The 23126-nt window shown below is 38.6% G+C and overlaps 1 protein-coding gene across 2 annotated transcripts in view; it reads right to left on the bottom strand.

The window, feature by feature from the left end:
* The window catches only part of TMEM67 (transmembrane protein 67), a 42464-nt gene that overhangs the window by 12006 nt on the left and 7332 nt on the right, over positions 1-23126 (bottom strand). Inside the window, exons 4-19 of one of the 2 annotated variants that reach the window (XM_019527929.1) lie at positions 21403-21502; positions 20568-20637; positions 20377-20451; positions 19596-19658; positions 18340-18494; positions 18092-18200; positions 15173-15259; positions 13284-13349; positions 10939-11095; positions 9630-9753; positions 6060-6165; positions 4184-4240; positions 3990-4088; positions 2955-3053; positions 2490-2576; positions 1210-1309 (exon numbers count right to left, since the gene is read on the bottom strand). In XM_019527929.1, coding sequence (XP_019383474.1) covers positions 1210-1309; positions 2490-2576; positions 2955-3053; positions 3990-4088; positions 4184-4240; positions 6060-6165; positions 9630-9753; positions 10939-11095; positions 13284-13349; positions 15173-15259; positions 18092-18200; positions 18340-18494; positions 19596-19658; positions 20377-20451; positions 20568-20637; positions 21403-21502 — 1554 coding nt within the window. The remainder of the gene's footprint in view (positions 1-1209; positions 1310-2489; positions 2577-2954; positions 3054-3989; positions 4089-4183; positions 4241-6059; positions 6166-9629; positions 9754-10938; positions 11096-13283; positions 13350-15172; positions 15260-18091; positions 18201-18339; positions 18495-19595; positions 19659-20376; positions 20452-20567; positions 20638-21402; positions 21503-23126) is intronic. The other variant, XM_019527930.1, reaches the window with a different exon arrangement.

The raw sequence follows: 23126 nt of genomic DNA, 5'->3' as shown, positions 1-23126 counted from the left end.
AGACCTGCTGGCAGAAGCTGTAGCTGTAGGGGCAGCTGTCCCCACATCCTGGTTAGTGAAGGGGTCAGGGGGAACTCTAACTGCTTTATGGTAAGAAAATCAAAGGCAAACAGCAAAACATATAGATATTTAGAATTAATTTTATTATGATGACAGAGACACTGGTAGGCTTCCAAATCACTTTAACACTGTAGATATATCAATAAAACATTGCCCAACTGATCATTGTCTCTCTTTCTCTCTCTCTCTCTAGTGGTCCTCTGTTTTAACTGTGGAGGAACATAGATTTCGGGGTATTTTACAGAATGACTTTGAGATTTTTTTTTTTTAATCAGGGATTTTTCAGTTTTCAAATAGGGAACACCAGAATTCGTGCTAGGGAGGCAAGTGGCAGGACCCAGGCAGAAGAGACTGCTCAGAGCTGGGACCCAGCTGAAGGTAGATGACCTCCTGGCCAACTGAGGCCAGGAGGATATGCTTTGACAGTTCAAAGCAGGCCACCACACTGGGAACATCTTCCAGGCAATAGCTGCCCAGATGGCTGGGCAGGAGCACACATGGCAGTAGTGCCACACGAAGACCAACTCTGCAACCACAGCCCACTGGCAGCTGGCCCAGAGGGACAGATGCCTTTACTGGCTGTTCAGTCCCCATCTGGATCTGGCAGATGTGCAGCCTTGGGGCCATGTGTTGTCGTAGGTGGCAGCAGGTCAGAGCCAGGCAGCAGCGCCCAGTGCCAGACTGCTGCAGCGAGTAAAGGGTGCAGGGAACTCTCAGGGCTGCTTCAGCAGTCCAGCTGGCACAAGGGGTATTGTCCCAGGTACCAACTGGCCAGGTCCCAGAAGCTCCTGAGAGCAAGTAGTCCTAAGCTACTTGCCAGGGCAGCTTTTTGTACTGATGGGGCCAGGACAGGGCAGCTTTTTACACTGCTGAGGCCAGCACATGTGGTGGCTCCAGGCTCTAGCTCCCCCTGGTTGCAGATCTGGGAGGAGCCAGGCAGGGTTATTTTGCCCCAAGTGGCACAACTTGCACTACACCAAAGTGCATGTCTGGACACGTGTGCCAGGGCAAAAAGCCCCAGCTCAAATTTGCACCATTTCTATTTGAACTGCTGCAAGCCCACGTACCTGCATGTGTGGATGCACCCTGAAAGGGCAACATCAGGGTTCAAGTGAAGCTAACTATATAAACAAGTTTACTTTCAGTTACCTTCAACAGCTTTAAGTACTTTTCCTTTAGGTCGTTCCCAGTCAATAAAGAAAATATCTACAAGAAGTTGTGAAATGAGTTTATGCAAGAATTGCAGAGCCTAAGAAAAATCACAGAATAGAGTATAAATGCAAATAGGACTGTAGTAGAATTCATCCAAAGATGAAGAATTAGTTATTACCACTAGGCACTTTTAATTAGATCAAACAAAAATATTAATACCACTCTTCTACACATGAGATTGAAACTTCATTATAAAGTTTGATGATATACTAAAATCTGTTTCTAAACCATTTGATATTTTTATCAAGCACCTCATGCTTAATTTTATTTAATTTATATGCTGCCAAGAAAGGCTCAGGGTGGCTCATAGGAAGAAAACAGAGTAAGTTAAAAATGGAATAGTGGCAAGAGAACAAAAACAGCTTAAAAGTGAACTAGAATATCAAGATAAAATAGAGCCCCCCCAACAACATTTCATCCTAGCTTTGTTTGGTAAATGCCTGCCCAAATAGGAAGGTCTGACATAATTTGGCAAAATGATGATATGAGATATCCAGCATTGTCACGAAAATGGAAGCGATGGAAACTACATAATAAAAATGTATTCATTCTGGTCACTTTACAGTGGAGGAAAACTGTTTTCTGATGGTACATTGTGGTATGTCATTATTTCCAGTAAAAATGTCTAGTGTAACTGAAACACTAGTTTTCCTCATAGATACCAATAGCTGCTGAAGCCTACAACCATACTGGCATTCTAACACTGGGGGACTTTAACAATTTATCTTTTTGGTAATGTTTACTTTGATCTCTAAAATAATGCAGTCCTAAATTCCATCCTACTTGGGTCCTTTTCTACCTGTATTTTTAAATGAATGAGTCCCTATAGTATAGGCAGAAAAGGACCCAAGTAAGATGGAATTCATGAATAATTCCCTATAGCATATACTATAGGGACTCATTCATTTAGAAGTCTATAGGGACGCATTAATTTAAAAGTACAGGTAGAAAAGGAACTAAGTAAGAGGGAATTCAGGACTGCATTATTTTAGAGTATATACTATAGGGAATCATTTGTTTTTCTCCAAAAGAATCATTTTTCTTCAAAAGAAGCAAAATTTTATGGGCAAGTGATTTCACCCACAGGAATAAAATTTAAACCTTTTCTTCCTTTCTTAAAATCTAATATTCAAGATGTCTGGAAATCAGGATGATGAAAAAATACAGAAGTAGTAAAATGAATCACAGCTACCAAAAGAACAGAACAGAATTCTTACCTTTAGAGTAAAAGCACATCCTATATATGTAACAAAATACTTTTCTTGAGATGGAATTGGTAAAAGAACTGAAACAAATTGCTGTGCCTGTAAGTAAAGACCTACAATTAAATTATGCAGTAACAAAGAGCTCTCACATGTGTCATAACATACTAAATTCTAGAGCTGATTATGAAGTCCTGAAGACTTTTAAAAAGCCATTATCCATTGCATAGAATTATAAAAATTGTAATAATTTTCCAATTTTTGAAAGATTTTGGCTAAGTACCAAAAAGGTAACAGGTTGGGAAAAGGTGAGCGTGAAGGTTTAGACATAGAACACACAATATCATAGATAACTTGCCTTGATAGTCTGGACAGAAATGCAAAAAAAGGAAAATAAAATTGTGTGTCAAAACATAAATGGAACATTTCACTTCAAAATTAATCTCTATCAATCTCTACAAATCTGAAAATTGCACTTACTTTGAAGAAAATAAGCCAATAAATCCCTGTTCCCACTGTGATGATAAAGAAAACATTGGCAAGGTCTCCAGCATAGAACAGCAAGAATTTAAAAACAGTCTGTAATTATAAAAGTATATTACATATATTACACACAGTTCTCTAAAACTATAAATTATTTTATATGCACAAGCTATACGCATGAATTATTCATTTGGTAGTGAATACCATAACTGAAAGGTGGTTTCCTTTATAACCTGTCTTCATATGTTCATATATTTCTGATATAGTCCCCTTCTGAAAAGCAGAACTTCTATGCTTGGCCTCTGTTCAGAGGGGGATTATTCTGAAGATTTTGGGAAAAATCCCTTCAGGTATTTTAAAATTATGGCGGACAGTTGTGATGAACAGCCTTTCACATAATTTTGTTGGACTATGTTTTAAATGGCAAAAGCAGGGCCTTTGGCGCACATTCATTTAAAAAGCACCATGGCATGGCTGGAAGCACAGTTTTGAGATTGGGCATCAGATCACAGCCATGTCCTTCCTACTTTCCAGTGCAGGGGGAGCCAGTGTTCATGAACGAAAAGTTGAAAGTCGGGAGTCTGCAGGTCCAGGGCCATGACCAGTGCTGAGTATCAGTTGATTGTTGGCTCCAGCCAGAGACCACAGTGGGGTCTCAAATAGGTCCTGGTGGATCCAGGGGTTGGGCCTGAAGCTGACAATCAGCGGATTGTTGGCTCTGGCCCCAAACTGAACTGGGGCTGATTTAAGATCCTGGCACAGTCCCTGGTTAGGACTTGCTGCTTATGCCACAATTACCATACTAATCATGGTGCAAGTGTAACACAGAGGGGCCCAGGATCCAGAACAGACAAGAAACCAGCAATATTTTGCCCTCAGGTGATCATTCTTTCAAACCACTACTTTATGCAATGAATTTAAAGGGACCCACAAGAGGAAAACTAGCTCAGCTGCTAGGAGGGATATAACAAAGATCCCCTTTAAAGAGGGAGTGCAGTGTGCTCCACATTTAAAACTACCAGCCATTTATACCTGCAAGTCAATTACAGAACTTCCAGTACGCCTCTTCCAGCCAGCAGTCTTAAGAAGGGACCATAAAACTGCCAGCCCACCCAGCACACCCAACGCAATCTAGAGAATGAAACATTATTTACAGTTACGTTTTGTCTTTTTACTGATGTTAGCAAAGAACTAAACTGACAGAGGGAAGGAAGGATGTGACTTACATCAGTCTGGATTTGAGCTTCTGATTGACTCATTTCATAATTGACTGAGAAGGAAACCTGCTCATTAAAATACAAAAGTAAATAAAAACATTTAGTAAATCAACTTCACTGATACGTAGCATTCAGTGTTGGAAAGTTTTCTCCATGACGGTATACTCCTCCAACTCTAAAGGTTACAGCAGGCTTGACATGGCCCCTTCATGACATTAAGTAAATGGAATTGACTTGCGTGAGATGGAAAATGTAAGCTCTTAATGAGTTCAGCTACTCATGATTTTTCAAACATAGGAAAACCAAAGAGAAATTCTTTCAAAGGATCTAAAATTGCTTTCCTTAGTTTATATATTTATCTTAAGAAAAAATAATTGGCCATAGTCTAGAAGACTCTGTACAACTGAGCCTTTATATGTTTAGCTGTGTGATGCTAAGAAAAGCTAGAACTAACAAGAATATGGAAATGTATTATACATTTAATTTAAAAAAAGACTGAGGGAAGTGGCTGATGCCTTGGTTTCTGAAAACATTTGCTACATTAACCGGGAGAACAGATGTTGTCACTTTAAATGACTTGGAGAATAAATTACTTCAGTTCAGAAAGTCAAAAGTTAATAAGGTTCAGGGTAGATTTTTATGAATGTTTGTGTTGACAGTGCAGGGCTCATGTAAAATTTGTCTAAATGGGACAAACGTGGTACAAAACTGTAACTGAATCCAGCCCCTCAAATTACCGGGTATTTTTAGCTATGAACTGGAATTTTGTGATTTCACCCCCTACGTTGCCAGCAGTACGAAAGGGCTTTTCTAAATGACTGCTTCTTTTTCAACAGAAAAGTGACATTGTTTTAGACAACATAAATTGTTCTGTTATCTAGTATTTTCTGCTTCTCCTATTTCCAACCTCCTTTTCATTCCCTCATGCCACTAGCATTCAACATAGGGAATACTTCCAATAGTGCATGCTTCTAGTCATAATCTTATCAATATGGCAGTTGTTTAGGATGCCTGAGATGCATATGGATTATGGACACGCAAATAAGTTACAATGAGGTATGCCTGGGTAGCATATCCACGGTACCTACTCATATGCAAGCTCTAATATTGTAGTAGACGGAAGGCAGACTCTCTCTCACCAAGAGTCAGATAAACTACTTTGCATTCTGCTACATGGTCAGTGTGTCTATAGGGCAGTCCTTATACAGTAGCTGATGTTCACGCACTATTTGCCATCATGGCAATTTATTACTGGGCCCATACTTTTAGAATGGCAGATCTGACATCAGCACTTTCTGTATATTTACTCATTATGGAATAGCTATCTTGTCACATGAAATCTCTCTCTTCCATTCTTTAATGCTTATTTCTTGCAACTGATACACTACTAACAGATAAGACGTAACACTGATGGGCATTTTAGATCCATTACCTCACTTTAAACTGGTTACGCCATGAGGTTGACCCAGAATGTCTATATACCACAGCGACCTCTTGTTAATAAAAAGCTATTAAATAAAAATATGCTATTTCTTAATTAAGAATAGTATATTCAATGTATTTAGTTCATAAAAAGTTGCTTCTTCTAGTCATTCTTCATATGTACATACAGTTTTTCTTTATAATCTATTGGCCTTTCACACTATGAAAGCAATCTTGGATTACCATTTTTTAAAATGTCTAGGGAACTTTAAGAAAGTGAAAAATAAAAATATTTGACTGATTTGACTAAAAGCATATTACTGATCATTTCAATTTTAACACTGAACATCCGGGAGTTTTCTGTTTATTTCCTTTTAAGTCTGGAGAATATTTGATTTCATATTTAAGTTTGAGCAGAATTAATAATTCTGTCCAATTAGGGTAATAACAGTGAAGAACCAACCGTCACACTCTGGGTGTCAGGATTTTGGACCAGAAGATCAGTGTAGGCAATGGTAATTAGGGGAGGATAGATAGCTCCTCTTTGAGTGTTGGGTACCAGATGAATACTGTAGAAATATAAATAAAGTATTATCTTTAGTTGGGAAAAAGCATACAAAATGAAGGGAATATAAAATAGTAAATATAAAATTTGATCAATATAAATGAGTAAGAAATACAGCTACAATTTACTTTCAAAAAGTGACAGAAATGCAAAAGGTGCACTTTTATCCTCTCCTCAAAAGAAATTTAATACAGTCTTGATTTTCAAAGACTATTTCCCAAATAGAGCCACACAAAACCCTGCTACTTGCCCAGTGTCCATATAGTTCTGAAAGTATACAAGGGGGAATCGCCCTTCACTGCTTTCCAGTTTTCTCTTCCCTTACGTAACAGATTATAAAGAAATGGAGGTGTAAAGGGAAATTTTGATTCTATATGAAAAATCATTTCAGGTGTCCACAGGTATACTGTTGAATAACCTCCTCTTTTAAAGCCCGTCCCACCACCATCAGTAATGATCCAAGAGGTGCACAATTAAAATTGACAGCAAGACTCAAATTAGATACTGCATTAGAAGGGAAAGCTGACAAAATAGTATTGCATAAGAACCTATATACTTCTACACACTACCCTTACACCCTGCAGGAGGCACACAATGTAAACATTTAACAGAAGCTACCTAGGATCTCCTTGAATGTCCTCTGGTATTAAGCAGGCAACAAAATGTCTTTTCCAGCTCTTAGCATTTATGTATGCATTATCTGATGCTTTGGTCTAAAATGAACTTGGAGTTTACCCATACATGCCACAAAATGTTCAAGAAAAAATATTTGGCCTACACAGACTTATACCTCCCTGAATAGCTAAAATGTGGGCATAATTTTTCTACTTATAGATGCAAACTTCAGGAAAAAATATACAAGCACATGGGGAAGGACAAAGAAACACTTTAGCCTTACAGAACCAAAATAGCATGGATCAGCTTTCATGCAAGTATCTCTTTAACTATGATAGGCTGATTAGGGCAGATACCCAGGCACTGATTTGGGAGGCAGAAAAAGGCAGCTACTACTTTACCTGTGCAATCACACCAGCCACATGGTGGCAACTGGAAATTGCCATTGCTCCTGTATGTAGCAGCTGCCCCAGGTGCCTGGCTGTGTTGTTATACCTCTGCTCTTCAACTTTCCGTGCTGATATTCTGGCTTTACAGAAAACATAGCTGGTAGACATGACAGAGATCTAAATAGGGGATGCAAAAGTTCTGCAAGAATCTTATTTAAATCTTAAGGCAAAGGTGGATTGTAGACATAAGGAAATAAATGGAATAGTTGTAGAAATATGGTTACTGCAGGCTGTCAATCTGTGAAGTTCTTTTGGGTGGAAGGGGTGGAGAAAGTGGGATGAGATGAAATAGCCAAGTGTACCTTGAAAGCTCAAGACCTGTCTGATTATTTTAAAGAAGAAAAACAAACATTCAATGCTATTGGATCTAATACCTCTTCAACTATCCATGTGAACAATCTATTCCAATCTAATGAGTAGATCTGGCAAGTCAAAACCTAAACCTCCCAAAGGATTTTCTGGACTAGCAAAATACTAATGATACCAGTAATTCAAAAAACAAGCTGTTAGCAAATCCATTTCCAAGCACTTGGAGGAGAACAAGGTGATTAGGAAAAGTCAACATGGATTCACCAAGGGCAAGTCATGTCTGATCAACCCAATTACCTTCTACGATGAGATGACCGGCTCCATGGATGCAGGAAGAGCAGAGGATGTGATATAACTTGAATTTAGCAAGGCTTTCAATATGGTCCCTCACAAATTTCTTGCAAGCAAACTAATGTAGTACAGATTGGATGAAGGGACTGTAAGGTGGACAGAAAACTTGCTGGATCACTGGGCTCCCAGAGTAGTAACCAATGGCTCAATGTCAAGTTGGCAGTCAGTATCAAGTGGAATGCCCCAGGGGTCAGTCCTAGGGCTCGTCATGTTCAGTAACTTCATCACAGTAACTCCATCAATGACCTGGACGATGGAATGGAGTGCACCCTCAGCAAGTTTGCAAATGACACCAAGCTCGAGGGAGTAGATGACATGCTGGTGGGTAGGGCTATGATTCAGAGAGACCTAGGTAAATTGGAGGATTGAACCAAAAGAAATCTCATGGGGTTCAATAAGAAGCGCAAAGTCCTGCTGAGGCAGCCAACAGCATATTGGGCTATATTAGGAGGAGTGTTACCAGCAGACTGAGGAAAGTGATTCTTCCCCCTATTTGGCACTGGTGAGGCCACATCTGGAGTACTGTGTCCAGTTTTAGGCTCACCGTTACAGAAACGATGTGGACAAATTGGAAAGAGTCCAGAGGAGGGCAATGGAAAATGGTTAGGGGGCTGAGGCATATGACTAATGAGGAGGGCCTTAGGGAACTGGGCTTATTTAATTTGGAGAAAAGACTGAGTGGCTTCAATAGCAGCCTTCAGCTACCTAAAGGGTGGTTCCAAAGAGGATGGAGCTAGACTGTTCTCAGTGGTGGCAGATAACAGAACAAGGAGCAATGGTCTCAAGCTGCAGCAAGGGAAGTTTAGGTTGGAGATTGGGAAAAACTCTCACTTGGAGGGTAGTAAAGCACTGGAACAGGCTACCTAGAGAGGTTGTAGAATCTCCATCCTTAGAGATTTTTAAGACCCAGCTAGATAAAACCTTGACTGGGATGATCTAGTTGGGGATGGTCCTGCTTTGAGCAGGGGGTTGGACTAGATGGCCTCCTGAGGTCCCTTCCAACCCTAATTTTCTATGATTCTATGGCCGAGGCACTGCTCTCACACTTATCATGAAACAAAAGATCCAGCAGACTGGGAAGTAGAATTTGCAGTACTGACATCAACTACAGGGCTCCTTATACGTGTATTCTGTGGGGGGAAGAGAGACACTTTATTTAGTGCAGCTCTGAGAGCTGCTCCAATTAAAGCACCCGAAGCATCACATGCATCAGCATCCCCGCGCTGAAAAATGGCAGCAGGGGCAGTTTAACTAAAGCTTGGTTGCAGTAGAGCAGTTCTAAATTATAGTACATGCATATGATCCTCTTGGTGAACTTATCCCAGTGAAGAACAAGGTATTGTAGAACACCATTACACTGCCTCTTCAATGTCAAGGATGTACATGCAGTTGGCACAGAAAATAAAGAACTGCTTCTGCAAAATTTCTGCCAGCTGAGTGTTCTTCTGCAAAGGAAAATACTCTACTGGATCTCTCCCAACATTTTAAGTTCATATTGCACCATTTATTTGGTACAAAAAAGACTTAGCAAACTTCAGAATTCTACCTGTATTCTCAAATGATGGACACAAACCAGAGTGGCCCAAGCGCCCACATGATGCATTCGAAATGCATATTCTCATTTTAATGGAAGATAATCCTCAATCTGCCCTAAAGAAATATGGCTCTTTTTTCTTTTAACTCTTCAGTAGAAAAGGTAGCACAAGATATATTAGGACAAACGACACATCCTGCACTTATTCACCTGATTGTTATTTTGCTAGCAATTCGAATGATTCTTGGTTGTTTTTTCAAGTCATTCTCTTTTCCACTCAAGGCATCCACCAAAAAAATTCGACGGGTCAGAAGCCAGTTGTTTCTATTACTGCCTTTGAAAGAAAAATAGCAGATTTTACTAATACTTAAAATTAGTAACTGAAAGCCATAAGAGTGAAATCAATTACACCAAAATAAAAGCAGTATGCATTATTGTATTCATGCACTCTTACGTATTTTTTGTTGCTTCAGTAGAACTATATTAAGAAATTCCTGAGATGAATCGCTCTGCTAAATTATGTTTGTTTTAATGTTCATAACTCTGTTTCCAAGAGTTACCACTATCCAAAGGTCAGACTACTTCTAGAGAGAGAGTGCGCAAAGAAAGAGGCTGCAGGCAGTTGGTGATCATCTAGTTTCATAGTTGGTAGTCAGAGGGGACCTGAGCAGATTATCAACTCCGACCCCCTGCCATGGACAGGAAAGAATGCTTGGGTCAAACGACCCCGGCTAGGTGATTATCCAGCCTCCTTCTGAAGACCCCCAAGGGTAGAAGTGAGCACCACTTCCCTTAGAAGTTCGTTCCAGATCCTAGCCGCCCTGACTGTGAAGTAGCGCCTCCTGATGTCTAGCCTGAATCTGCTCTCCGTCAACTTATGGCTGTCATTTCTTGTTACTCCCGGTAGTGCTCAGGGGAACTGGGACTCTCCCATAGCCTGCTGGTCCCCCTTTGCCAGTTTGTAGACGGCCACCAGATGTGATGCTTCTCTCCAGATATTGTTTAGGAGTCCAAGATAATACATACAGAGACCCAACATGACCTTTTGTTTCCATATGTACTACTTCAGACTGAAGCAGCTCCCCACTCCATGTGAAAGAACAGACAGCAAGTCAAAGTTAACTAATTCTATTACATATAGACTTCAAATCCATTTCTAAGTATTAGGATGCAGGAAGGCCCATATACTTATATGATCTCCTTTCAAATTGCCTTCTCCCTTCCCAAAATGAAGAGATTTTCCTGACCTTTTCAATATTGGCTTAACTATACATAAAATCAGTCAGGTCATTGCAGACCCAGCATATGAAGCCAGTCTCTTAATATTGCACAGAAGTGGGTAGGTTTTTGTCTCTGAAAGATTAAGTTCATAATACTAAGACACCTTGTTACAACAATGGTGAACTGTGATACCTTTAAAATGATTTAGTGATTTTTCAGAATACATACAAACTATTTCCAGTGATGATTTATAACCTAATTTAATTCACTGAAAGCATAATTATTATAACATTCCTACCTTGATTCACAAGCACTTCATTGTATTGAAGGTTTAAGTTTAAAACTGGTATAGCCCAAAGATATTGTTGTCCATTATCTTCAGGATATTCAAGGTACACATCATAAAATACTGGCTTAGGAAAACTCATTAAAATCTTGGACACAGAAATTGTACACTATAAAAAATGTGATTAGAAAAGAAAGGTCATGTTAATCATCTAACCGTTTTATTCCATATTTTAGAGTTATGTATTCTTCCTTATAGCTATTCAGATATCTGCCCCTTGCAACTTGAATGAGACAAAGCATTCCAACAATATTTAATTTACTAAAAATTATGGACTTAACTAATAGTTGCAATTTCTTTCAAGGGTTGAATTTCAAACTGTGAAAGCAAAGTTTTGGCTGTTTCCTTTTCTCTCCTTTTTAAAAAAATATACTGAAAAAACTACTATGAAAGTTCATAGAACAAAACCCGTGTTAACAAAAAGCTGAGTTTGAATGAATAGGCCCTCAAATCAGGAAATATCAAAATTAAAATGAAAACGTTAATTACATTAAAGTGAAAATGTTTTTTCTTTGTATATGTGAATTAAATTGTAGTCTTAAATTTAAACAATCACACAACACTTCTTGGACACATCTTTTTTTTCCAATGGGTTTAGAGAAATGCCACAAGAAAATACTGTGACATATACAAAAAATTAATTTATGTGAGAAAACACATAGTAAGCCATACTTACAAAATATCCTGCATATTAAACATATAAAATGAAGAAGTAGCAAAAAATTACTAGCATGTCTATGTCATCAAGACTCATAATTAAACGCTAACTGTCTAATATTTTTCAATATTTCCAAATAGGACTATACTACTCATTGAAGGAAATATATATTACATAAATGTTACATTTTTTATTTAAGGTGAGTTACTACCTAAAAAAAGATATATTAGTATTATAATGAAATCAGTGGAAAAATATGGAAATGTTTATAAAATATTACTTACATACTATAGATTAAAAAAAAAAAGCCATACAGTACTATATTACTAGTATATGGAACCTTAAATTTGGAATTTTCTAAGATTTGAGCATTTCAACATGCAATATGACCATTTAATTCACAGCTTAGTTTTCCTTTGATTACAGAAATATGTTGTTGTCTTGTAATTTGAGCTTGAATTCAAAACTATTTAAAATATTAATCAGATATAAATACAATTTTTGTGGCCAGGTACGACATTACGTTTTTACTGGTATAAGTGATTAGAAACCGGTCTAGACCCATAATAGAACAGAAGTTCACCACACATGGGTTTAAAAATGGTGGAACCTGTTCTAAGATTTGCCACCCTCCGCCTCACCAAAGGGCAAATGTGTGCTCTGTTCGTTACTGATTTAAATTACGCGGTATAAAGAAAACTGTGTAACTCGATCAATTCTGCCTTGGGCTTTTTATAAGTTTGTACCTAGCTAGCCTTTATGGGGTTCCAACTAGTCAATCTGTGACTCAATTTGCTGAATTATAACAACATGAGTCTTAGTAGGACACACGTCTTCCTTGTCACAATGATAGCAAACAGCAATTTCAGCAAGCATGAATCAAAGTATAAACAGGTGCACAAACTACAAAAACAGCACCAAGTTGAATGAGATCAATGATTAACAACAGGAAGTAGGTTTTTATATATTTTTTCAATATCTGACCCCGGATAGGAGGACTTCACATTTTTGTTATAAAGAAGCAAAGACAGCTTAGACCTTTACTAAAAATAATTGGATAAACACTTCAGAACGTAAAGACAAAATGATGGCAGCAATTGTACCTTTAGATTCTCCCAAAATGCAACCAGCATAAACACGTAATGCACTTTTCCAAGGGCAGCTAAACTAATAAATGATATGAATGAATAAATAAATGTATACTAGATTCTGTACAGACACATGGAACATTTGATAAAAGTTAGCTGCCTCCAAGAAAATCCCCAGCAGGTAAAATAAATACCATCTTCCCCATTTACAAGAGAAAAACAGACAAGTTAAAGCTGGAATGTAAAGGATTCAAGTCTAGGGACTTCAGGCTTTGTGCGAGTCAGCATCAAGTGAAAGATTTAAACATTCCTGCACTGTGCCAAACCCTGTGCTCATTTTGTCTGATTTTAGTGTACAGACACGTAGCATTATTATGAGACCTAACAAATAAACATATTCACTCTATAACTATAAAAGCTGAGTAAGCAACAGATTCACAACAGCCAATTCAGTACCACAACTCAAGGCTCAACTCCCACACTGCCTTTACATATACCCTATTACTGGCAAGATATAAATATTACCATATAAAAGGTTATTTCATGCTTACACTTTGTTGATAAGTTGTTCCAAAAATATAAGCAGCATCCAATCGAGTCAGTGTGTCTGGACAAAGCTATACAAAACCAATATGAGGTCAGACATACAAAAATGTGAGTCTCAATCTGTAGAACATTTATAAGGACCTGTGTAATTTCTCTCTCTGAAGTTCTAATTAAAGGTTTACCAAGAGATACTGTTTTTAAATTCTGAAGAGAGAGGAAAACTACATTATTTACCATAATACCTTTTGTGGTCTGAGAAAATTGCCTCCACTTATTTATATTTCTCGAATGCTCTCTATTCTACCACTGAACTTTTTGAACCTTGTGGAAAGAAATACCCAACCAGACTGCAAAAACATCCTCTTGTGGCATTGAGCACTCTTGCCTAATTTTTTTAAGTTACTGCTGCTGCATCCAAGGGTTTTATAGGAATGAGTGGAAGGCAAAGATGGGGGAGTGGCAGCAGAGGCAACATTCTCAGAGCAGCAAAATTACTCTGGCATGTAACAATATTCTTTTGTTTGAGGTGGATTCCACATTTTCCCCACTTGGAAGTGTAGCAAAAAATGTAGCTCCCAAAAACACAGGTTTCTGATTAAACAAGGACTGAGGAAGCATCTAACCAAGACGGGAAGCAAACACAGATATCAAATTCAGAGACAGCAGTGCTATATACATATGGACAACTGTAACTCCAAGAATTACACCTATACTATCCATATCATTTCAGTCCCCAAACATATAACTAGCTATACTTTTAAATTATGCACGAAGATGAAATGTCAAGTATTTTATATGAGACGTTTACTGAGGAGTTGATAATTAGCTTGGCAGTAAAGTCTCAGCATCTATACACACAGCCCTATTAGGCCACAGTAAACTAACAAATACTACCATAGGATAGTATTTTTAAACACAAGTGTTTTTTATGGCAGCATTATTTACTGCACATGCAGATGCTGATGGAGCTGGCTGGGGCATGAGGGTGCCTGTAAGACCCCACAACAGAACACTGTTGTGACCCAACCAGCCCCTCCACAACGCGCTGAGCTGGGTCAGAGCAGCCCCAGGCTGGCAGGATGACCCCCTGGACCCTCTGCCAGCCAGGGCTGCTCCGACCCAGCTCAATGTGCTGTGATCCTGGGCGCACATGTAAATGTGGAGCCCGGGGAGCAATAAACTTCAGCGCAAACTATACCAATTTATTGCTGCGCATTAACAACATATGTAGACACACTAATTGAGTGAAAATGGCATTCCTCTTACATAGATCCCCAAAGATTATGAAGGAATTTACATTTGGGAAATTAACTGCAAATTGATCCAGTTAAAATTTCAAGACCATCATAATACCGGAGGCAGAGTATAGAGTTTCAACTGGGTAAAGAATTACCATGGGTATAATGAATTTTGGAGTTTAGCAACATGATTTAGGTGGAACGGATACTCTACTTCTGCTGTAAATTTGGGAGAAGGTAAAAACAAGTTTTACCTTGAGGGAATACTATTAAAAAATTAGTTATTAAAAACTGCAACTAACTCACCCTTCTGCAGACCCTGTGCATGTTTGTGTGTACCCATACCCCAGGAGCTGTCCTTATGAGTGTGCTAAACTGCTTTTCCTATGCTCAAGATTTATAATACTGATGGTGGTGGGGAGCATCTAGAAACATGTACATGGAGATGCAAACTTGAACAAAAAGAAACATCTAAAAAGATAATTTATTAGATATTCTAATACTGTAGTCATGATAAGTTTGTTCTATAATAATTGTAGTTATTTGAACATTCATGTGCTGTATTAATGCTTTTCTCTTTCACCATTTAGTCTCTTTGCTAAAGGTACCCAGCATTTTATATTAGCAAACTTTTTGATGCACTATATCAAACTTACCTGTAAGACACCTCCTTCCAAACTCTGCCATTTAAGAAAGTTTCCCTCTGCGTCATATGAGGCTGCGATAAATTGCAGTTTTATATTCTGACAACAGAAGTGAAAAAGTTTTGAAAGAGTGAAATAAAGTTTTAGAGACTACTATATCGTCATCCAACATATTCTGAGTATGCCCCATATAACATTTAATTTTCTCTTGCTTATTTGTAAAAATTAATATTAATTATAATTCTTGATTATAGAAGTGATTAACCTGCTATTGTAATTTACTTTTTGGTGTCTCCATGCATCAGCATCTTAAATTATATGAGAAGTAGATTTGATTGGAACAGTACTGATAAAACAGTTTTTGTTGTAATGTCCCACATGCTCTGAATTGAAACATTACATAGAGGCAGTCTGATACTGATGAAGTTCTTCTGGAAGCCAGACAGGGCTCTAGTGGATCAGGCTGGTGACCCCAAAGGCTGTGTCCAGATGAGCATGGTCATATGGTGTCACAAACACATCTGCGGTGCCACATACCACACATTTAGATGTTCCCTGTCCTGTGAGGGTGTGCTGCCTGTGCATGCGTTGCTCTGCTCTTTTTCCATGGGATATCCAAGGGTCAATCCCTCCCCCACCCCTCAAAACCTGCAGGAAAAAAACAGTTCTGGCTCCAGTTTCCCCTGTCCCACCCAAGGTAACTTGCTGTGCACTAAAGCACGTGTGGTATAGCAAGGTGGGTGACTACTTGTCCCCAGGAAACCAAAAGTCCACACTTGTCTGGACATGGCCAAAGAGTCCAAAATCCCTGACTTAATAGAAAAATATGGATCTTTCAAACATTAAAGAAGCTGCATTGCAGTATTACTCTAGTTAAAAAACACTAACTGTAGATGAAAAGTTGGTCTGGTTAAAGTCTTTTTTTTCTGATTCAGCTCTAAAAATTTTAAGACAAACATAGTAATATAATAAAAAACTAGGTTGTTACAACTAGTACTTATTTTTGATGCTTTGCTCATATTTTACTCACCTAAACAAATTCTATAAGCTTCTGAAAACTGCTTGCAAAATACGGAACAATTAAAATTCCTGTAGGAAAAAGGGTGCTTATACATGTGCAGAGTAGGTAATTCCAAAGGTGCTATAACTTTTAAGCTTTACTTAACGTTTTTAAGTACAGCACCTTAAAACTTAATAGATATTCCTAGGCTCAGTGCAACTTTCGTGCCTTGCTGTAGTTCTGTGGAGTAGGAGGCAGGGGGTACCAGATGCTGCACAATGCAGCGTGAGGCTCCAGAGCTAGCTACACCTGGAGGTAGCAATTAGTAATTACCAGGGATTCTGGCTTTCTCCATTTAGAAATCCCAAATTCTCTGATTTAAATGAAAAAAAAACAAACACCACAATTTCCCAAATTCTCTGATTCAACCCCCGCAAAATCCACATTTTTCTGCGATTAAAATGAAATGTCACTCTATATATAGGTATCCATTAAACACAAGGTTTTATTGATATGTTTACAATTTTAAAGAAAGTTGAAAGCCTACCCGTGCCTCAATCATTATAATAAAATAAATTTTAAATACTTATATATTTTTGCACTTGATTTTGGTTTATCACAGAAAATCAGAGCTCCCCTTCCCCCTTCACTCACCAGGATGTAGGTCTAGCCGCGGCTGTCTCCCCCACTGCTTTGTGGTGCTTAAAAGTCTCGATATGCCGGTGCCCTACCTCTGATCTTGCCTCTCGCTCCCAGACACAGGTCCCCCAGCCCTGTGCCCTACTGGTGCCCCTTGCTCCTGACCCACAGCTCCCTGCCCCCACCCCCCAGTGTGAGGAAGTGGGTGGGTGTGTGGGGAATGGGGGGTGTGGGCAGAGGCTACATGTTGGTGGTGCTGGGAGGGGGGGTGGCACATGCTGCCCCAGATTTCTGTGCCCACAGTGGGGCACGGGGCTGCAGCTGGGCCAGACCAGCTCTGGGCAGAAGCTGCCTCCATGGCCCAACAGGAGAGACCCAATATGGGAAGGAGTGCTGTGCCACCATGGCCGCCAAGGTGAGGTGTGGCAGCAGCGGCAGCATAGAGTTGTGCCATAGCTGCTGCTGGGTGGCCAAGGGGTGCCTCAACTTGGCAGCCATGGCAGCACAGCACTCCCTTCTGTGCTGGGTCCGCCCACTGAGCCACAAAGGCAGCTTCTGCCTGGAGCTGGTCTGCCCTGGCTGTAGCCCCACACCTTGCTGTAGGCACAGAAATCTGGGGAGGAAAGTGCTTCCTCACCCTCCACAACGTGTGGCTAGTGGCCCCCGTCATGTCCTGATGACCTGTGGGCCCCTCCCCTCCGCTGCACAGACTTACCTGGAGGGCCTAGCTGCCACATGCATACGTGTGCGCACATACACGTGGTGCCCGCTGCCCCTCCCTCTCCCCTTCTCCAGCAGCCCTTTGCAGGCTGGAATTCTGCCAGCCTGCAAGGGGAAACGTTTCTCCTTTAAAGGAAAAATCCATGGTTTTCTCCTTTCAAGTAGAAAAATACAGATTTTCTCTGGCAAATGGAAAACTCAGATCTCTAATTACCCAGAAAATCCAGTAATTACCACTTTGAAAAGCTCCAGTTAAATACACACGCAATAAAGGCGAACTAAGTAGGCTGAGAAGCACTACTGCAGTTCACTTTACATGTAAAACGCATATAACGAGGTTTAATTAAGGCATCTTCTGCCATTTAAAAAATGTTTTAAAGTCGCCCATGTATATTGGCAGCTTTAGAATGTTTTAAAACGTAAAAATCATCACTTGTATAGGCACCCATAAATTATGACTTAGAAAATGGGCTGAACAAATATGTGGTACACAATTAGCTTTAAGAATGATAATGGGTATGAATTTGGCTGTTAAATAAATATAATACCTGCCTATACCACATAATGCTTACCTTATTTGTTCCTTTAAAACTGAAGCCTGTAGGAAACTGGGTTGTCTCAAGTACTTGAGATGCTAACCCTGGCTGGTCACCATAGTAGATCCATGGAAGATATTGTCGCCTAGAAATAATTAGATTTTGTTTAATATCTAGGAATTTAATGTTTATTGTTAGACTTTCATTTTTAATACCTGTTCTATGAAAACACTGATATTGAAAAAAATGTGTGGATAGATACATTTATAGAAGAGGTAACATACCAGAAGGATATTGAATGAACAATGCCTAGCCCTGCTGTATTTGCGTAGATATACTGGAACAAACCACATGCATCAGTACTGGCAGAACTTAAAGAGTTCATATTCATAACACACATATTTCCCAGTGCTTGACATGAAGTTAGATTTGAATAGAGCTGCAAAGAAAAATTAATAAAAAAAATTATATTTAAGGTCCACATTTTCTGGCATGGTATTTAATGTTCTGAGACTTAACCATAAGGCTCTTTTTTCTCTCCTGCATTGTGTCAAAAAATGCTCCAGTTAATCAAAGCTCAACTAATAAGCAGTGGCAGCAGCAGCTACAGTAAGAAAAAAAAAATCACTGAAGATTTAAATTAAAAAAAAAAAAAAAATCACTGGTACATATAAATGAGACTTCCTTTCCCTTTTTGTGTCCCTGTGAGGGCGTATTTGGCAGAATTCACAAATTTGTTGCAATGTGACAGGCCACACTGAGTGCTTCTGCTATGCAACCATGTGCCTTAGCACCCATGCCACCCCAGCACCCATAAGTGGGACTAGAACTCCAGAAATTATAGCTATACTATTCATGTTGCTGTAGTTCTAGAATAGCAGTTTTCAACCTTTTTTCATTTGCGGACCCCTAGAAATTTTGAAGAAGTGTAGACCCCTTTGGAAATTTTGAATGATGGTGCAGACCCCTCTGAATTGTAAGTGTGGATATTCACATACTTTTGATTGATTATAGTTATCTTTCATGGACCCCTTAGACAGTCTGCAAACCTCTAGGGGTCCATGGGCTACAGATTTTCAGCTACTGTTGCAGGACTTCTAAATCTAATACCTTAACAATCACTAAAGATTTGCATTTAAATCTTAACTGTCAAAAAAATATTACTTTATGTAAACTACTCAGAGTCTTCACATTTAACACCATTTTTTAGGATAAATCAAACTCAAGACCTACATATTCTCAAACTTGTATTTTTCTTCTGGGAGTGTATTCAAAAAGGATTTTTCACTTGATCTGGAATAAATTTCCTATACACATGTATAGTTCTCACTAGCACTGAGTATTGCCTGATATTTTTAAGATTAGTATATCTTCCCCGCTTTATATATACTGTTATCATAAAGTAAGTTTAAAAAAATAAACACATTCATTACCAAAAACTGAAGTCCTATGCATGAGCTATTTCAAAACTTAGATCAGAGCACTATTTCTCTGGAGTAAAATACAAGAAGATACATGTTTAAAGCATATTCAAACTCACCCAGCAAGCAGCTGCTGATGCTTGTAGATTTTTTTGAAACCATGCTGAAGTCACTGTTATACCCTGTAAATAAAGGAATGTTTTAGTGCTCTTTATGAACTCTGAATCGGACAACTAATTAACACAATGTGTTACAGTCTGAAAAATAATATAGTGTGTCAACTGGAAGATGAAGAATTTGGCACAGTTTTCCTGACTTCTAAACGTTTTATTCTAGAGAAAGATCAATTCCAAAGGAAAAGTATATCTTTTGATGATACTAAACATGTCAGCTATGGCAAAACTGGTTCTACTTCAACACGTTACATTTTGCCTAAGACATAACTGAATCAAAGAATAAGAAAAAGACACAAGCTTCCGACCAGCATGTTGTTCCATAGGGGCAGACTTCAAGGGTAAGGGTCTGATTATATGGAACAGCTTGAAAGTACAGGAACTTATTTGCTGAAATTTGTTGTTTTACTCTTGGCAAGCAAGGTTCTTTGGTTAGATGTGGTATCTTTTATTAGACCAACTGAGTAGTTGGAAAAACATTCTTTAGCACTTAAGCCATGCTATCATTTATGTAGCAGGACAAAACAAAGCATGGAGAGTAACTAACTAAACTGACTTTGCCTCATGTGTAAGGAAGATAGATGAAAGTACCAGCGAAGAGAAAAGGTATCACTTAAGTTAAATCAGGTAACAGAATTCTATCTTTATTTAAAAAATACTTCACAACAAAAATAGCACACAGTATATACACAGACACTTTATAATGTTTTAGACACAAAACACTTACTAGCTGCCCATAGCGAATAGTTGCTACTCCCTTTGGAGGGAAGTGTCCACTGCTACTAAAGCATAACCCCCCTGTCTGAAAAGACAGAATTAAAGAGGCATAAATTCTACTTTAGAACAAATTACATAAAACACTGTACAAGATAATTTTCTTCTTCCATATTTCTGCAGAGACTGCTTTGTTATACTTACTAAAATATTTGGCTCTGAACAGTCACAAGACTTGCTTACATTGATGAATGTCTGTTCACATCTTATACACCTATAAGTCACACAAAAAAAATTGAATGAAGCACCTAAAGACGGAGTTAATGATGGGACGTCAAATGAAACTGACAGTAAGGTATTTACTTCTGATAAGATAGCAAAGTATTTGTTAATTTTAGATTAAAATACGTTTTTTCAGTTTTGAAGAGTTTCCATAATTTAAACAAGCAGTAAGGACTGCATAATTTCTTCAAAATCTCTCTCTCAAATTCTGGTAATGCCATTCAGCTCAAGTAAACAAGGCCAACAGTTCTTTTTATTCACAGCAAAATGCTTAGGAGAGACTTGTACCCATTCCCAATGAAGTCCACAGGAGACTATCCATTGTCTTCAATGGAAGCTGGATTGGAATCTAAAAAAAAATAAATATTCCCATCTAATTCAATTGCCATTCATTTACCATAAAATAAAACAATATATTGTCAAGCTAAGATCTGCTTCTGCTCCACAGCCAATTAGAAGATAGATTAGAGATTTACAAATTTAGGATCCTGGTCCTGCAGGGTGCTAAGTGGCTTCAACTCCCACAGCATGTAATGAGTTTGGCATTTTTTATTTCCCTTTTTAAACTACTACAAAGTAACAGGGATGGCTCTAGTATATTCAGTAAAACATTTCCCTATTAACTAGAAGTACTAATGCTATCCAACAGGATATAGTTTTATTCTGGACAGTGTTCCATTTCAAACAGATTCTCTCTCTTATGAAGACTCATAAGACAGATTCAGTTATATCACTCTGAAGAACCGAGGGCACCTACCTATTTCCTAAGACATCTGAAGTAGAAAAGGATTGTTCACTTCCATCACAGTGTATACATAATGCTTCTTTTAACAATGTTCCATTAACATCCCTTTCCACTACATGAAAAAAAATATAAACATTGACATGTTAAATAATATACCCTGCAGGTCAAGAACCTATATACAAAAATAATGCTTAAAAAGAACAAGCCTAGGGCAATCCTGTTCTAATTTTCTATTTATTTCAGACTGCATTTTCTACAAGTCTGAGGCCATGATTTAGTTAGCTAAGTTAGACACATGTATTCCTTGAATACAAGATGCGTTTTTCCAATACTGAAATATTTCTTCAAAAAATGGCCTGTACCTTTAAGGTATGTAAAGATAAATACTCTTAGATGCACCACTGAAATTATATAGTTCTAAATGTCTTTATTTGATTTTTTTTTCTAATTTTGAGCCAGAAAATCTAGGCATGTCTTAAATTTAAGAGTCTACTTGATGAACGACAGTATTATTCTGCTATGCAGAAGGCAGGGCAGGGTGCACCTTACGGGTTACCTCCTCCAGAGAGGCATGAACTTTTACTAGGCATTTAAATTAATTTAACTATTAGTTTTAACAATAAACTTTGGGCAGAAATGAAAAATGATTCTTGAAACAGCCCCATATCTACTTCAGCCCAGACCCAGAAAGACCCCCTCTGCAGGACTGAGAAGATTATATACTAAATTATCATTTGCTTTTCTGATGAGATGGTCAACAAAGATGCCAAATAATACCAGTTAGGGGTGGTATCAGATGCGATAAAATACCTCTCAATTGGATTGTTAGTACACATTTCACAAAGGCCATCAGATAGTAACAGTTTCTTTTTATTACTATTGACATTCAAATGGATATTAAAGGGATGGATAAAAATCCTACTTTTTAACTCCTCCCAGGTTAAAGTTGGATATTTTGCTGCATTTGAATTGTTCTTAGCTTGTTCACACAATCTACCAGTTGCTGCCCCTTTGAAACATTTCCCCTTTCAACAGGCCCATACTGACAGTTCAAAATGAGTTGGCTCTGGTACCAGAAGGAATCTCACTCCATTAGCACAGACCTTTACAGAGGCTAATGTACTCTGTTTATCAGGCAACACAGAGCTCTGTACTATTGTGACTAGGTTCCTTCTAATATCTGAGCTATCTCATTCAGTGCTTTATTAGCCATTTCTACACTACACTGTAGTGTTCAGTGCAGGCATACTCTCAGAGGTGAAAGGCTCTGTATTTTAGTGAAAAAAACACTGAGTTCTTCTATAATTTTTGTTTTCTAATTTTGGGTAGAAGTTGTGCACATCAAGTATGCATACATCACTGCATTGTATGCCACTTTACATTGTATTTTCCTTGCACAATATACAAATAAGAGCTAGATGAAGGGCTGAAAAATATTTTCATAGTTAGTAGGGTCGGAAGGGACCTGAGCATATCATCAAGTCCGACCCCCTGCCATGGCAGGAAAGAGTACTGGGGTCAAGCGACCCCAGCAAGGTGTTCATCTAACCTCCTCTTACAGACCCCCAGGGTAGGAGCCAGCACCACTTTGCTTGGAAGTTGGTTCCAGATCCTAGCCACCCTGACCGTGAAGTAGCGCCTCCTGATGTCTAGCCTGAATTTACCCTTTGCCAGCTTGTGACCGTTATTTCTAGTCACTCTTGGTAGTGCTTGGGGAAACAGGGACTCTCCCAAAG

The sequence above is a fragment of the Gavialis gangeticus genome, unplaced genomic scaffold (genome assembly GCF_001723915.1).
Source record: "Gavialis gangeticus isolate Ggan-Ray unplaced genomic scaffold, GavGan_comp1, whole genome shotgun sequence".
Taxonomy (NCBI): Eukaryota; Metazoa; Chordata; order Crocodylia; family Gavialidae; genus Gavialis; species Gavialis gangeticus.
This window is presented reverse-complemented; position numbering and strand designations above follow the sequence as displayed.